At 34.0% G+C, this 18,440-nt stretch overlaps 1 protein-coding gene across 1 annotated transcript; it reads left to right on the forward strand.

The window, feature by feature from the left end:
* The first annotated feature begins 2,247 nt into the window (after positions 1-2,247).
* On the forward strand, positions 2,248-17,766 carry LOC147071595 (dihydrolipoyllysine-residue succinyltransferase component of 2-oxoglutarate dehydrogenase complex, mitochondrial). Its single transcript, XM_085947874.1, has 11 exons — positions 2,248-2,411; positions 2,522-2,661; positions 2,746-2,859; positions 5,733-5,905; positions 7,786-7,919; positions 10,628-10,705; positions 12,008-12,159; positions 12,755-12,913; positions 13,739-13,872; positions 14,758-14,915; positions 17,385-17,766. The coding sequence occupies exons 1-11, from the start codon at positions 2,358-2,360 to the stop codon at positions 17,517-17,519; spliced, it is 1,431 nt and encodes a 476-aa protein (XP_085804000.1). The 5' UTR covers positions 2,248-2,357; the 3' UTR covers positions 17,520-17,766.
* The last annotated feature ends 674 nt before the right edge of the window (positions 17,767-18,440 follow it).

The following is an 18,440-nucleotide window of genomic DNA, read 5'->3' on the forward strand; positions in this document are numbered from 1 at the left end:
TTTATTACAGTTTCTCGAAGTTTGTATAAGCTCTGTGACACGTTACCAGCTGACCGATTGAGGGTAATCGATAGTGATTCCTACACGAAACACGCTAATTGGCATACTGAACAATCTCTCGATTAAAATCGGCTGTGCTCCGTGCTGAGACGCAGAACAGCGCAGTATATAATTGATACGGTAGGGTAGGCGAAGCAGACATAGGTGACGGCAGTGGCGAAGGGTGGAGGTAGGCTGTTAAGATCTGATATAAATAGTGCATACTAAACTTTGTCAATTATACGTATTTGTTTTCACTGAACTAAGACTACAATTATTTACAGATGGTGTTGATTAGTTTTTAAAATTCAATTATACCTTGCGAAAACCAAGCCATAGTAGATAATAGTCAAAAAATACTCGTCTATCTATAAAATATCTATAATTGTGACATTAAATCATACATAATACAGAGAATAATATTTTTATATATTATGGCTTGGTTGAGCAGGGGTTAATGAAGACGCAGCATAAGACAGACACATGTCTGCGTCGTAGCATACGCAAGTCTGTACTTATTCATGCATTACAAAATCTGCACTGCCCTGCGCTGTACTGTTCTGTGTCTCAGCATTCGCTAAGCCTTACACCCGGTTTACACGTGCATGGATTTACTGCTGACAGTTATTGCAGCCATTACAAGAAAATGTATGTGTAAACACGTATTATTGCGCAAGTTGCAAGATTGCATGCATGGATCAAAAAATTTCAGAAGCTTCTGAATTTTCACACGATAGTTGGAACTTGTATGACGTATGCGCGGTAGAACGACAGTGCTGAACAAGCCAAAAAAAATATGAATACAAATAATTTTCCACTATAGGCGCGACGAAATTTTGGACTCGCTGGCATTCGGAGAGAGAACGTCGAGCTGGGAACACGTCAATTTGTTTCGTGATGGCGACGGGGGTATTAATTCTTAAATCGTGTAAAGATGACTAAAAACGTTACCCATTTACATGAAAAAGAAAATATGTCAATGAATATATTATTATTGTTACTAATAGAACAACAGAACATTAAATGGATGCATGTTGGATTTATATGACAAATTATATTTCATTCGGCATGCGTCATTTGCACCCGCGACCCGCAATCCGCGCATCGCCTAGCCACGATTTTTTTAGATCATGCCTAAACTGAGGTATAGCTTTAACTCATTTTCGCCAAATTTATGGCTTGACTCTCTTGACATCTACGGCAACGATAATAGTGAAATAAGTTTAATGAAAAATGAGGATCGTGACACTCAACAGTGAGGAAACGGTCATATAGAAAATGTATGCGTGAGTTTTAATCAGAGCGGTAGAATGATACTATAAAAATGATATCTTACCATAATTCTTCTTGATTTGCCACGGTTAGTCCTCATTCTATTCTCCAGTTCTGTATCAATTATTTGTGGTTGAAAATGTTGTCCTGGAAAGTTCATGTTTACTATTGGGCAGTGCAAATGTTGGCCACGGTCGTACATTATTAAATAATGTCAATCTGTAAACACAGAACAGAATTTCTGAGTTCCCTGTCTGTAAATAACAATTATTTACAAATTGTGCAGTCAAAAGACACCATATATAAATTGGCGCCAAAACCAAATTGAGAAGTTTACATTTCTTGAATTAAAAGAGAGCGAAGAAGTTCATAAGGTTATTCTAAATATTAATTAAGAACAAGATACTATTTAGCAAATAATTGGCGAATAAGCAATGTCAATTGTTGAATATTTAAAAACAATTACAAAAAAAACTTCTTTTCTCTTTAAGTTGAATGACATTAAATTAAATTTATTCTTTTTAAATATTTCTCAGTGAGTAGCGTGTTGTTTTTACCAGCCAACTGTATATTTGATTATTTAAAAATATTCTTACTGAAACACGTTTACATTTAAAATTCAAGACATTTTTGTACATTATACTCTGCCTATTAATATGTTAAAATCTGACCGATTCTACTTTAATTAATTCATTTAATTAATTCTTAATTTATTTAAGATGAAAAGAAAACTTTTACGCAATTATTGTCAAATTGTTTTATATCAGTATTAAACAAAAATATGCGAGATTAATAATTGTTTACAGTTCAACGTGATCTATGTGAATTTTTTGTTATAAAAAATACATTTTTTTAATGAAACGTTGACCTAATAATATTGTTGTCCTTGGAGGTTTAGTGTCAAAAAAAATATTTAATAATATATGTCACGTGTCTGTGGTTAGTCTCTGGTTTTATTTTTGGAAATGAAGGTGTTGAGGTGCCGGAGTAATTGAAGTTTCCATTCGTATTTTAAAATATTATTAAGAAATCAAAAGTAATTTCAAATGGCGACTTCATTTCTTCTCGGCAATGCCCGACTTATAAGGTCATCATCAGGGGTAAGTCAACAAATAAATCGTTTATCATTATGTAATGATAAGTGCATATGGTTTTGTTGTAATCGTCCTAGAATTTTTCGTAATATTATTCGATGTAATTTACATTCTAGTTGCAGAAGATCTGGTCTCCTTCGAACGTCTTCAGGAAATTCGAAGGAAGTGGGCGTAGTTTCTATGTAGCTGTTACTCCTAAAAGATCGTCTTCGATCTTGGTGCCCGGGGCTGATTTGTCAGCTTTGACGTATGGAAAGTATGTAACTTCACTTCTCAGAAATCCTGTGAAATCGTAGAACGTCTGATTCGTGTATTAATTGTATTTTTATTATATTTTTAGGTTTACAACTTGTGAGTTGTCTAGAAGAAATGTCCACGTTTCGGCGACACTCTTGGAGTCTCGCGATGTTTTAGCTCCTACTTTCCCAGATTCCGTTTCAGAGGGTGACGTCAAGTAAGTAATTCAAAATATTTCTGCCGATTTCGAGTTTTTTACGCAAGTCGGCACATACTGACATTTACTTCATTTATGCAATCAGTCAATACTTACTTCTATTTGTAGTGGATTAGCCGTAATTAATAAATCTAGATATAAAAGTACAAAAGATAACTAAACACAGTCGGCTTATTTTATTGGACCCATTACAGATGGTTGTCAAAAAATATATATTATGTCATAATAATATACTAAAATTACCAATTGATTTTCTTCTAAATTGGTAGCATATAATATTTGACTTGCTAAGCATAATCAAGGTCACATATTTATTGGATTTCGAGGTCTTGCACACTCATTTAATTTAATAAACAGAACCACAGACATCAAAGAAGGTTCATAGTAAATAGAAACTTTATTTGATTTGTCTATGATCGAATAGTAATGGTTAAATTGAAATGTTTATGATACAATAATAATGTAGGTACTGATAAGTATGCTGATTTTTTTTTATTGATTTGATCTTGCTACGCAGCAACTGATTGTGATAACATTTATCATCGTGAATGGTAATAAAGTAGATTAAGACATAATTAATCCCTAAATCTATGTTAAAACATGTCTGTCTGATAAAAAAAGATAATTTTTGTATCAGAACACCGCTGTTCAAATTTACAATATGTAGGAAGTTAACAATACAGTGTTACTCAAAAGGCGGTTCATAGACTAGCAGTCTGACGATAAAAAAATCTGAAGTTGTACAATTGATTTGATGAAAAGATTACCTAAATTATGGTACGAGGGTGGGTCAATAAGTCCTTAGAAAAGCCGACAGGTGGCGCGACTAGTACTGTAAGCGGTTTGTTTTCATGCAGCGGCACTACCGATTCAGTATGCTGCGAAGTTTCAATCAGATTGGTCGGGTTGTTGTGTGTTTCTCGTACATTTAAAAAAAAAATTTGCTTGTGGAAAATGGAAAAATGGAAAATGGAGAAAATTGAGTTTAGAGCTGTTATTAAACATTTTAATATAAAAGGGTTAACAGCAAAGGAAATAAAAAATGAGTTGGATTTAGTTCACGGCATATCTGCTCCTTCACTTGCAACTATTTATAACTGGTTAAATGAATTTAAACGTGGTCGTACATCAACAAAGGATGAACCACGCTCAGGACGTCCTGTAGAGGTGACTACACCAGAAATGATCAATAAAATCCACGATATGGTGTTAAGTGACCGAAGATTAAAGTTGAGTGAGATAATTGAGGTTACAGGGATCTCAAAAGGTAGCGTCATTTCTATTTTACATGACAAATTGGGCATGAAAAATATTTCTGCAAGATGGGTGCCGCGTTTGCTCACAGTCGACAATAAACGCAATAGGGTGGTGGCCTCTAAAGCCCTGTTGTCGCTCATGCAACGCAATCCGGATGAATTTTTTCGTCGCTTTGTGACTGTAGATGAAACATGGATACACCACTATACTCCCGAGACGAAAGAACAGTCAAAGCAGTGGATTGCGAAGGCAAACCATGTCCAAAGAAGGCGAAAACCGTAAAATCAGCTGGTAAGGTTATGGCTACTGTATTTTGGGATGCACGTGAAATTATTTTCGTTGACTATTTGGAAAAAGGAAAAACAATAACAGGGGATTATTATGCATCTTTATTGGACCAGCTAAAAAACAAAATTGAAGAAAAACGGCCTCATTTAAACAGGAAAAAAATCCTCTTTCATCAGGACAATGCCCGTGTTCACACATGTTTACGATCAATGGCTAAAATTGAAGAATTGAAGTTCGAATTGGTCGACCACCCACCGTATTCGCCAGATTTAGCCCCCAGTGACTTTTTCCTTTTCCCAAACTTAAAAAAATGGCTAAGTGGACAACGTTTTTTTTCAAATGAAGAAGTCATCGATCGGACAAATGCTTATTTTGAGGACCTTCCGAAAACTTATTTTTCTGACGGTTTAAAAAAAATTGAGAAACGTCTAACCAAGTGTATTGAGCTCCAAGGAGATTATGTTGAGAAATAAAAAAAAAATACAAAAATAAAAACTGTTTTAATGCTTTTTTCTAAGGAATTATTGACCCACCCTCGTATTACGGGAAGCGTACAGTTTTTGCATTACCGACAAAAATCAAAATTTTAAGAATTGTATAAAATAGCGAATTGTACAAAAGTAGAACATACGTATGTTAAGAATCGCCTGTATTATAATTAGTTATTTACTAATTATTAATTGCAATAGGGAATAAAATTGTAAAGGTATCCCAACATAATTATCCACTGTTTGACTTTGGAACAAAGCTGACGTCAGTATAAAATAATTACAAGATAAAAAGAACTTTTTATATACAACGTTTTTAAATTTTCTGTTGAATTATTATGCTCAATATGCTCAAACTTGTACTTGATATGAAGTAAATACAAAACAAACAAATACAGAATACTGAAATGTAATTTTGATTTCCATAGTAACGTTCGTATATATGAATAATTTAGTTGCTAGGACCACCCACTTAGCAACCAATAATAGTGGATTGGATTACGGATTTCTTCCGAAATAACTTTTCATACAAAACAGAATCAACTGAAAATAAATTCAATTCTACTTAAAGATGGCTAAAAGTATTAAAAGAATGCATTGGCATCGTGTTCTGATATATTCCAAAAGTTTCAAATGTCTAGCTAGTCGGGAAGTTAGTTAAAAATCGATTGCAAGATTTGTACCAGATAAACAACCACCGGACAAATAAGAATACGAGCTAATAAAAAAGTTATAAAATAGTGAATGTTATACCAAATGTTAGCGTGTATGTAGTGCCTTCACTTAGCGGACAAACTATACCAAGTAATCTTGATTAACGATAATATTTATTTCGCTTAGAATCGACCGCAAGCCAGGCGAGAGTGTAGCTGAAGATGAAGTGGTGTGCGAGATCGAGACAGACAAGACAGCGATGCCCGTCATGGCCCCCGTTTCCGGGACCATCGAGGAGTTCTACGTACAGAGCGGAGACACCGTCAAGGCGGGACAGAAACTGTTCCGTTTGAAATTAGGTGCATATTCAATCTTAGTTACCGCTGGTCATAAAACATATTTTTACCACAAATTAGATAAATGTTTATAGTAAACAACAACATAATATATACTGATATAGGCAGTGATCAGTTTATTATAACTTATTATATAATTACATTTATAGTAAAGGGTCATCCATAAATGACATCACGTCATGATTTTCAGTATTTTTTTACCAATTATCGTGTATCAAGGAAATCTTTTATCTCCCTGTCTAAATTATGTCACATTTGAACTTCTCTCCCATTCGCTAAAAATGATTGATTTCAGTATTATAATTCTCTCGGATTTTATTCTCAGAAATTTTTTATACAACCCCCACTACCCTCTTCGTTAAAATTAATCATCACTCTCTCCAAAGTGTGTTACTAGTTATCTCCATACAAATATTAGTTAATATTACAGACCATTAATTTCATATTATTTAAAGGTGTCACTTCTCGTGTTATAATTTCATTACTTACAGACTTACAGAAAAAAAATAAACAAAAGTGACAATTATTCAACAACGTGACAGTTGTATCAAGCTTGACTGGTGTGATTTGGTGTTTACTGTTTTCATCAGTTTCCATTTTTGCAATATCATTCTGCATTCAGCAAAATTTTGCATTCATCAAACTGCTGTCATAAGAATAGTTAAATAGATAAAATAAAAATAAATAAAGCTATAAATGCTGGTCTCTCCTATCATGGAGCAAAGAATAGCATGTTTGACTCTCAATGCTGATTGTGGGTTTGAATCCTGCAGCTTGATCAAATTCACATATCTTTTTTAAAATCAATGTGTGTACTCGGTTCCAAGGCTTAGTCACCCTACAGGAACACTATCCCTAGCTCTCCCTCTAGTCAATCACACTCAGCCTCTCTATGTCCTTCTTTACATTGTCCGCCCAATTCCTTCAGGGACTGTGCTTTATAAATCTTATGGCTAGATCTATCGCACCTGACAATGTGATTGACTCACATGAGTTTTCGCGCTCTAAGATATTAACTATATTGAGTTTAAATTCTTCGGGAGATATCAGTTCGTTAGTATTGGTTTTCTTTAACTGGTCCAAGTAATCTTCAAAGAGTAAAGGAGACACCTGTATAATCTCTTCATTATATATGTACATATCTACAGTATAACCTCGTTTTTACGTGCCCGGAATTCATGTTTTCTCGGCAATTGCGTGTAATTTTTTCAGTTTCTTCAGTACATTTAATACCCGCATTTACGTTTTTCTTTCCTGTGATTTACGTTGGAAATATTCAAAATATGCGAGTTACGCGCGCTTGACAATGATTGGGTCGTGACATTCGAACGGCGTAAGGTGTTTGGAGGGAAAACTCCGTGTCTTAAGAACGGCGCACGGTGATTGGTCGGCGAGCGACGCTGTGATTGGCCCGAGTTCGGCGTTGTTGATGACATTGTTGACAGTCATTTAACACCAGCAGACTTGTCTGCTGAAGAACTGTCTGATGAAGAAGAGGTTGATATTCCAACAAAAGAAGAAGCAATGAGGCTTATCGAGGGTTTAAAAACCTACTTTACATGTTTATATAGTCTTGAAAGAGAATTACATAACAAAAATGCAACAAACTAATATACATGATTTTTTTAATAAAAAATAAAAAAATTTTCAATAAAAATTTTAATTGAATGTTGTTTTTTAATAAAACGTTATTTTTTAGAAACATAAAATTTAAATGTTCTTTTTTTCAATACCCCCCTTTTACATTTCCCTCCAATTAGGTTTTTTTTTCAGTCCCTTAAAAAACGTAAAATAGTGGTTATACTGTATATTGATATGATTTAAAAATGTGTATTATTTAATATTCAGTTAATATTTAATATTAATCGAATTATATAAAACAGGTCCCGCCGGTGCTAAGGCTGCTCCCAAAGAAGACGCTGCACCTTCTCCGTCGCCAGCAGCTGCAGCCGCTCCACCACCCCCTCCCCAACAGGCTGCCGCCCCTGCTGCAGCACCCCCTCCGCCAGCTGCCAGGGTGAGTAGTTACTATACGTCCATCACATTCCAACGCAAAATTCTTAAGTGAAAGATAAAAGAAAAGTCTCAGTTTAAAAACTCCACGGTGATTCCTTCCTTATAGATGGTCAGATAATTAAATAGTAAATTGAAAAAATATTCTTAAAGAATTTTTTTATCGGTGTCTATGTTTGAACTTGTCGGGTATCGAACTTCTTCGGATGAAATTTCATGTTTACATTTACATACGGATTATTATAGCCTGAATAATGATTACTTATATCACACAGCGCATCTGCGCATTGCGACAGTTATTACATTATAGGTATCAGAAGCAAAGGGTGGAGGTAGGCTGTGGGATTTGACATAGTCAAACTTATTTGTTTTCATTGAACTAAGAATACAAGCAGATGGTGTCAGTTAATTTTTAAAATTCAGCCAAATCCTGTCTAACCAAACCATGATATATTATTTTATCTATAAGATATCTAAAATTATGATTGTATGATTTAAAAAAATATCTTTTATCTATTATGTTTGGGTTTTGGTAGTGTTTAATTGATTTTTAAAAACTAACTAATACCAGCTGCAATTTGACTGACAAAGTTTAGTGTGCACTATTTATGTCAGATCGTCACAGCCTACCTCCGCTCTTTGCCACTGATATGTATCACGTATCGATGCCTCTGCTAGCCTATTATTAAAGTAGAATTTAAATAAGAGTCTTCACCCATTGATAAATACATAACATGGACTATAATTGATTAGATCGCCATGTCCATCTCGAGTCGTACACTCAAGCGATTGGTTTCATACACCTGATACAAGAATACATTATTGATTGATCAAACGTCATGTGAATTTCATTCAATCGCAGGATTCAAACCTGTGACACAGTGAACAAGAAGCCAGTTTCTAGTCGGGATTCATGGTGTGTGTAAAATAATAATTTTTAAATTAAAACATATTTTTGTCATTCAAATCAAATTGCTCATTATAACATTCATTTGACATTTGAAGTAATTATCACTGCCTTATTAATTAGTCTGTCGATGACCCGTATTAAACGTGATTGACGGTTGTTCTACTCGAAACTTATAACTTTGTCATTGCACTATTGAAGATAATTGTTGTTGTTTGTTGTTCATGATATTATCATTTCTTTGTTCATGTTAATCTTGAAGAAGTGGTCAATTCGAAATCATGAGAAGGTGATTGACCTTTCAAGGGGTATTATTTGATAACTAATATATTCTTTCTTATTTAATAATGTGATGATTTGTAAAAATTTGGTTGTAGAAAATATGATCTCACGATTTAAAGTGTCCTATTCTGGACCACCACAATAATTAATCTCAATTTCCAGGACATTGAAAAATTTTAACAACCTCATTCATTCATTTATTCATAATTCAATAATTCAATGGTCACCATGATAGATTAGTATGATTCGATGTCTAGTTACTTCAGGCGATTAGAAAATTTTCATTGCAGCATACTATTATTCCTTTATTGCAGATATTAGATACATTGCACAAATTCTTTCAAATAATATGGAGAAGTTTAACCGGATGTATGCCACAAGCACATTTAGCAACCACAAGCACAGTTCCGTGCACACAATGCTGGCCATAGAAAATGAATGTGTATACTGTACGTCTTAAAACTGTGAACTAACAATCCCCTCTAGCGTAACTAACCACACTTCCGTTTTCAAACGAGGAACGCCCCCAAATTTATCAATTCAATTTACGGTCCTGTGGTGTACGGATCTGTCAATTTACGTAATTTGAAGCTTTTATAGTAAAAATATTGTATAAATTGATCAGGAGTGATGTTAGAAGTATTATTAGTAAACTTTTGGTGTATTGCGAAGAACAAAAGGAGTCACATCTAAAAGAAGAGCCGATACGTTATTTAAATATGCACACGTTGTCGCCATGACAGGCACATCATTAGAAGTCTTCTACATGCGACTACGGCGACTTCCTGTTATCACCGATTTCTTCTTGTCGGACAATATATCGTCACTGTTCTGGCAGAAGACACTAATTCGAAAAAATGACATATTGAGTTAGTACCAAAATGTTCCTTATTTCAAACTTTACCGTCTGGAAACCTTCTTAATAAATAAACAGTCTTTATTTTAAAGTCATCCTTTTTACGATTACTTAATAAACTCACATGATAGACCATTATTTCAAACTTTTTAACAACTTCAAAGTCAAACTACTCAAAACTAGTATTCTCCAGTTAGTGTGTTCTGCCAGAACAGAGACGATATGCTGTACTTTACATTCATTATACTAGGTTTGGTCGATTGTTATAAATAATTTAATATATTCTACAGACACTGCCATCTCTTGGAATCTTGGAGAAACACTTAATATTTTTAGTGTTTCCAATAAATATATGTTTATAAAGTTTTATTTTTTCATTAGAAATTCGCGGCCCTACATGTACCGCTATGTTAATATCTCCCGACATTTAATGAATTAATAAAACCCATTCAGGATCTAATCTCTATCGAATCTAGGTTGAAGAATATACCTAGTATAATTGAGATGTCTTTCAACAGTACCATTAAACACTGGACAGAATGGATGAAAGAATTCAACTTATACCTCGCAACTTAAAAAACTAAAATCGTTAGCCAGATAAAAATTTCTTCTAACGTTTAAATTATGTATTATGTATTTATAAGGATTATTTTTCTTTCCATTGTAGCCTGCTTCTGCTCCCGTATCTTCAATTCCAGTTGCAGCCATCAGACATGCACAGGCTATTGACTCCGCATCAGTTAAGGTATACCATCATTAATTTTGTGCATGATATATTTTTTACAGCTACAATTATTGCAGTGTATCAATACGATGGTGCACAAAGTTATTACACGTCTTAAAGGGGTTTTGCATTCTGTTCGGTTAGAAATACTAATTTCAAGGCAGACATGGAATGTATATGTTGTCATTATTTGTTTTTTTTTTTTTTTAAACTACTTGAACATTTAATGGATGGTAAAGAATAGATCTTGCGATTATATGTTGACAAATATGGATGTTGTAACTTGTTTAAAATTACGAGTCAATTACAATCTCTATTAGAAAGTTTTACTGAATGTAATAATATATTGAAATTAAATTGACAGAGACAAAAAAATAATTCACCTGTATTAACTAAAGATATTTTGAAGTATCAAAATACTTATGTCTCTTGTGCTACATTTTAGAATGATAAAAAAAATAAATAATATTTGTGATCATTGTGTGTATATCGAGTCGAGGACTTACTGTATTTATAAAATACCAAGGCCGGTTTAATTTTATGACATTATCAATGCATAATGTTAAAAAGTTATTATAAATAAAAATATTTATCAAACATAACAATAATAATAATTGTGTTATTCATTTAACTACATATTGACTGTACAAAAAGATTTTTTACGGAGACCAATATGAAAAAAAATGTTGGTTTTGTCATATATTTTTCACCAACTACCCTGTTAAAGAAAATTGTAGTAACTTTGTCACGGTACACGGTCACCATTGACACTTGCATGGATTTACTGTTGACAGTAAGAAAATGTATGGGTAAACATGTATTATCCTGCAGTTGGTAAGATTGCATGCATGAATCAAAAAAGTTTGGAAGATTCTTAATTTTCATGCGACAGTAGGATTACTTCGATCTGTACCTGCGCAGTAGAATTATAGTGGCGAACCTGCCGGCAAAAAAACCAACTACAAACGAATTTTCAGGTTGACCGATTTTACTAAATAGCACTATAAAATGACAACATTGCGTCTCGCTTACTCTTGAAGAATGAGATTAGAGAGACAGTCAGCACTTTTACGTGTGAACAGTTATTGTCACAATAGTTTAAAATAAGCACTATTGCCGCCAGTAAATCCATGCACGTGTACAAGCGCTATAATGCTTGCTGATGCGCTTTTGGGACATTGAAGATGGCATCCTAAACAATCCAATTTTAAATTCACGAATAATTTATTTTTATCTAGAAACCAACACTAGAAAAATAATTTTAAAGAAACTCTTCATTGTTGAAATGTTGACGGGGAAATATTATCTCTCTGATGTTTCTAGGTGCCCCCTGCAGACTACAGCAAAGAAATAACTGGAACGAGAACCGAGCAGCGGGTGAAGATGAACCGCATGCGGTTGCGCATTGCTCAGAGGCTTAAGGAGGCTCAGAACACCAACGCCATGCTGACCACGTTCAATGAAATTGATATGAGGTATTAGCATCATTTGTTCATATAAAGAATGTTATGTTATTTTTCTTCGATCGAACATTTGGCACATTATCAAAATGCCAGTCAACACGTCTATTTCTATGAGTTTATTTTTTTTTTGTCTGTTGAAGATAGAATTTCTTAAATTATCTATTATTGCCAAAGCTGTTAAAGAGATAAAACTTACTTGGCTTAATAATTAAATTCACATTTGCCCACTTTTTGCGAGTAGTTTCTGCAGTCTTGCTTCATTTTAGTACATACCCGGTTTTATGTTATTATTTCCCGCAATTTAGGTACCTACATCTGAAATACATTATTCAAAATTTAATTTATTTTAACACATTCAATTATATCAATGTGTAGTAATCATTGAAATGAATATTAAGGTGCAGACGCATTTCTTTTTATATACACGTCTGCAGTGTTCAAAGCCTAGTTTACACAACAAAGTTTTTTTTGTCAATACCTTCGAAAAAGTAAATTCACGGTCTACATCTCCGAAGTCATTTCGCATTACAGATTTATTTGTAACATATCTTACACTGTTATTGTCGGAATCTGTTGGATGATTGATTAATCTGTTATTTCTTTTTAGTCAAATAATGGCCTTCCGAAAAGCGAATCTGCCTGCATTCCAGAAGAAATATGGGCTGAAACTCGGATTCATGTCTCCGTTCGTGAAGGCCGCCGCCTACGCACTCCAGGACCAACCTGTTGTCAATGCCGTTATCGATGGAACAGATATTATGTATAGGTATGTATAGGATGCCATCAGCTAATTTGATTTTTCCCATAACTTTGGAAAGCCTCAACTTATTATGTAATATTAGAAAAATTCTAGTAAAAAATTTCCAAGAGGAATGGAATTTTATTTAACAAACGTCTTTTGCCTGGTTTTAACAATTAAGCTACTGACTGAAGTTATAATCTTGCTTGTAATAACTATGCTATCTGAAGTTGCATCAATAATGGTTACCATCTTTTTTATTTAAATCACACTGCATTACTAATTTGATTCATATATGGCATCAGGAGGTGTTCTTCAAATTGGGTATTATTATAACATGCTTCTTCGTCGTGTCGGGGAAGTTCCCGTATGGTAAAGATTGTCCGGTGGTAGTAGTGTTCACCGTTTCCAGGGGGCACCAGTGTGGAGGCTCTTTACACGCCACCATCTTTTTTATTTAAATCACACTGCATTACTAATTTGATTCATAGATGGCGTCAGGTGTTTTTCAAATTTAGTACCTATTATTATTGCAACCCAATTCCAATATATACTATAGTGCCACATTGCATTGCAGTGTGAATATTCATCATCATCATGAGTACGACACCCCGAGGTGGGTCCTGGTTTCTTTCAACAACTCTCTCCACCTGTCTGTATCCATAGAGGCCGCATTACAAATCGGTACATCAAGCATACAACTGTCATCAGTAGCTCCATCGAGTCAGCGAATTTTTGATCTACCTCTTGTGTCCTATTGGATTACTCATTTGAATGCTATTTTTTTTAAATCATCCAGATTCTGACATTCAAAACATTGTAATAATATGCTCTAAATATTTCTTTTTTCAGAGATTTCGTCGATATTTCTGTTGCCGTGGCCACCCCTAAAGGCCTCGTGGTACCAGTTTTACGCAACGTCCAAGAAATGAACTATGCCGATATTGAATTGGGCATTGCCGCTCTTGGCGAGAAGGCAAAGAATGGTAGGATTTGATATAAATTTTCATCAGTTCTTTCATCTGCAGTAGAACCTCATGTATCTGGTTTTAACTATGATTATTAGATTCGTATTATCATCAGAAAAAGGCATGAATGAATTTCAAATGACCCCCTTTAGTAAAGTTATAGTTCAAACTCTTTGTTATGGATAGACGCCATTCATGAAATTTCAAACAATGGATATACAGTCAGAATTGGTTATTACGATCACAGAAATAGCGAGATCTCGGATGTAATGAGGAAACATTCGTTTACATTTTAATTTATGATTTTCTCCATACATTTATTCACTTTTATAACAAGCTACTTCTCGGATATACCGAGCAAAACTGTTAATGTGTCGATCGTTTAAAAATAACATTTCCGACCCTAAGCAATAAAATTCGACCGGGCAGTTAACTAGACCGATGCCGCCGGGATTGGATTACGTTTGTGACACTAGCTAAGTGTCTAAGTATCTAATTGGTATTTTCGCCGACAACATTGAAAAAGTGTCTACGCATATGGATGAAATTGCATATAAAAAATCCAAGCTTTGTGAAGTCAATTGGTATTTACCAGCGCCGGTGGCTTTAACCAACCAATACAATGCAATACAATACAATAAACAACCTCTTGTAGTTTATGAATGCCATGCTTGTTTCGGGGATTTTTACGATGGTTTTCAGATTTTTTATTTTCTATGTTTAAATAGACAGTGGCACTACAAATGTTAAATAACGAGTAATGCTTATAATGAACAAATTCAGTCAGTCCCATCTTCCTCCTAATAACCAAGTTCGACTGTAATTTCAATATTTTATCAGTGTATATTTTTTTGAACTTACGTAAATGAGTTCTTAAACAAAATGTATGATTTTGATTCTTAGGTCAGTTGGCAATTGAGGATATGGATGGCGGTACCTTCACCATCAGTAACGGTGGAGTCTTTGGTTCCTTGATGGGCACACCCATTATCAATCCCCCTCAATCAGCCATCTTGGGAATGCACGGCACATTTGAACGACCTGTCGCAATCAATGGACAGGTTTGTACACGTAACATTTTTTTTCAGTGTGTACTGTAATCTGTTCTGTTTGAAGAATGAACATGGCAGGTTATTTTTATTTATAATTCGACCCATCACATATTATCATGATAAAAAGACAGTTACTAAAAACACAATTTTTAATATTAAGATAAATAATAGGTAGATTATTATATTTATGATCCATAAAATTTACAATATTTTTTTTGAAATGTAATTAACCTTTCTAACGCGGCAACTGACTTTAGTCAGCCTATACGCGCGAGTCATCCGCGCGTCAGCTGACTAAAGTCATTTCGATTTTCGTTTGCCTAGTACTGCTTTCCGCCAGGCGCGAATAATTCGAATATTGATTTAATTTATTCAAAAATCATCCTTCTCTTGACATCTGTCAATGGATAGCCTAAACTTTTGTTCTATCTAATTTAAATAAATATTTTTCGGGAGCGTGTCTTGAATAAAAATATATCAGTCATCGGGCCAATTCAAATTTGCCGCGTATATAGTGTCTTATCGCTTCTTAGTGCATGTGCGCCGAAGACATTTGACTGACGTGTTTGTAACGATACGAGTTTGCGATATAATAAGTTATATTGTTTTTTAGTGATTTAAAAACTATTTGGTGCGTAAACTGTTAAATAGAATATTCGAAAGTTACATTGATCAAAGTGAATTTACAAAATATTTTTACAAAAGGAATGCTTTTGGAGATTGCATTCATTCGCCTATCTGCCAGTATATTATCCGCGAGTTTATAGTTTCGGAAAATAATTTGAACCAGGTGTCATTTAAATATACCTAGAAGTCCGCGATTTAATATGTCTCTGTTTATCATTGATTAACATTTTTAAATACTATTTTCTGGTTATAGTATTAGGTGAAACAGACAAAAATTATTTATTTACCCTAGTTATCAGCCATTTATAAAGAAAAGACACGAACACTCAGACGCCCGTTCCCGCATAAATGCGGAAATTGTCGTATTACGCAAACACCAGGTCCCGCGCTACTGAATTTTTATACACTGCGCGGCAAATCATCGTCTGCTGGTGTGAGACAGACACTTGAGAATTATTTTTTTCGTAATACTATTCAAAAGGGTTTGATTCATGACTACTATTTTTTTTATGTAGAATTCTTCTTATATTTATAGTCGAAAATAACTCGAGTTACTTACCATCACGTCATTATAATAAAATAAGAGATTACCTATTCTAGTACCAGGTTATTGAAGTAATATAATAAAAAAAAAACAAATGAACTTGAAAATAAAATTGTGGTGACTATAAAGCATTTAGAAGTGCAAAAAGTGTTTGAAATTTAATATTTTACGAATTGTAATAGGTATTCGAAAAATAAACCATTTTGTTATATAAACTATGTGTCATTCGATTCCATTCAGTTCGGGGTCAATGGTAGGTACAAACCAGGCACTGGTGGTAAGTACATCACTCTCAAATAGCCAGTAGTTCTCAAGGATGATTTATTTATATTCGGCCTGCAGTGCTGCAATGTGTATGCGAGTTCAAACAAAAGTTACACAGTTTGAGATGTCCTGGATGCTATAAAAATGAGTTATTTATGACTGATATTTTTTCAACACACTGAACAAAAATGCTCATAAAAGTCATAAACCATATTATTATTCATTATGTGTATGACATATTTGTCGAAATGGTAGCCGGTAGACTATAAGAATACTGAACTGTTCACACTTGTTTATCTGTCATCGACGCATTAGTCCAGCACCATTTCGTAAGTGTCATGGCGCCGCTCGAGTAAGCTGGCATTTTTTCAATGAAGAAGTCTTGTTCGTGATTTCTTATCAGATTTAGGCGACGAATGTTTATTTTTAGAGTCACATAAAATATTAGGTTCTGTCATAATCATTTTTGAACTTGACTCCGATTTTTTACTACTCTATTTGTGTATGTTTGACTGACATTTATTACGATTTATTGATGCTTGAAATCACAATGCGCACTGTTGTACTAAGTCGGGATTCGTAACACTTAGAAAGGGTTAAGAGCGCACATCAGTGAAACGGCAAATAATAGGTGGGACGAAATTTTGCACTCGTTGCAGTCGAGATGTTAGCACGTCAATTTGCTTTGTGATGGTGTCGGAGGAATATATTCTTATATCATGTAAAGATGGCTAAAAAACGTTACGCATGTACTCGAAAAAGAAAACATGTCAATGAACATATTATTATTATTACTAATATTACAATAAACATAACATTAAATGGACGCATGTTGACAAATTATGTTTTGTTCGGCACGCTTTGTTTGCACAATCTGCGCGTCGCGTAGACATGATCTTTTTAGACCATGCCTCAGCTGAAGTAGGGTCCACAAAAACAAATAATGATTTTTTTAAAAACTTTGAACAGTAAATTTTGAGTTTTGAATTTCGAATGTGATTATGATGAGCCCTGAATTGATGTGGTTTGTTTTTTTTTCACAGGTGGTGATCCGGCCCATGATGTACGTGGCGTTGACTTATGACCACAGGTTGATTGACGGTCGCGAGGCTGTCCTCTTCCTCAGGAAGATCAAAGACGCCGTGGAGGACCCCCGGTGTATGCTCGCCGGACTGTAGATCAATTTCCATAGCACCTCATCATTTCGATATTAACAATTGCGGTGTACAATTTACGAGATTACTAACTAAATAGAGGCTGGTAACATATTTGGTGGCTTTGTCGGAACACTTTATAATTCGTATGCACATTTCAAAGCCTTATTGATTAAAGTTTTCATTGTGTACCGTGAATCGAGGCCCTCAAAACACTCCTTGCATTAGTTATATGTATCTCGTCTTGTGTATTTATCTTTCATTCATCTTCAAATATAAATAATATATATTATATATATTTAAAATAAAATTAAATATACATTTTAGTCGGAGACAAAATGACAAAAGTGATCGAGTTGTAAATATTTTATTATATTTATGATGCAAGTTTCAAATTGAGTTTATTTATCTATTTTTAATTCTATGAAATTATTATTTATTTGTCCCATTTTATGTCATTTGTAAATTTATGTTATTTCATAAGCCATATCCAGTTGTGGTAACTGCTTAAGTTTTCCTGTTACGAAAGCCAGCAAATGCATCCTACTTCAATTACCAATCGCCACTGTTACGGTAATTTAGGTAATGTTTCTTTTGTGATGTTAATTTAAAATTACCAAGTTTTTTTTAAATTTTAAATACAAAACTTTTTTTCTCTTGAAAAATTTGTGTTTACCTGTTTTAAGTATTACAAGCATGCATACTTTGTCCACGAGTAATTGGTGCTATTGCAGCAAATGGTTTCACAAAGTTTTGTTCGGACAAAGATTCTCATGTATAACTTTATTGTCGATAACTGACCCAGTTTATCTATTACTTTCCGATAGAAATAAGTGTTTTCTCAACACGCAATCTTGTTTTCCTAACGCATGTACGAAGTTAAATATTTAACTTACAATGTGAACAACTAACTCATTACAAATGGTTTTTGTACATTTCATTTTA

This window comes from Rhyacophila brunnea, unplaced genomic scaffold, assembly GCF_057557595.1.
Source record: "Rhyacophila brunnea isolate RB1 unplaced genomic scaffold, BYU_Rbru_1.0 scaffold_20, whole genome shotgun sequence".
Taxonomy (NCBI): Eukaryota; Metazoa; Arthropoda; class Insecta; order Trichoptera; family Rhyacophilidae; genus Rhyacophila; species Rhyacophila brunnea.

Excerpts from the sequence above, each read along its gene's own strand:
- LOC147071595 (XM_085947874.1), top strand. The coding sequence starts at position 2,358 with ATGGCGACTTCATTTCTTCTCGGCAATGCCCGACTTATAAGGTCATCA. Across the intron at positions 10,706-12,007 it reads TTGACTCCGCATCAGTTAAG|GTGCCCCCTGCAGACTACAG; the intron begins GTATACCATCAT and ends TGATGTTTCTAG. Across the intron at positions 13,873-14,757 it reads TGGCGAGAAGGCAAAGAATG|GTCAGTTGGCAATTGAGGAT; the intron begins GTAGGATTTGAT and ends TTTGATTCTTAG.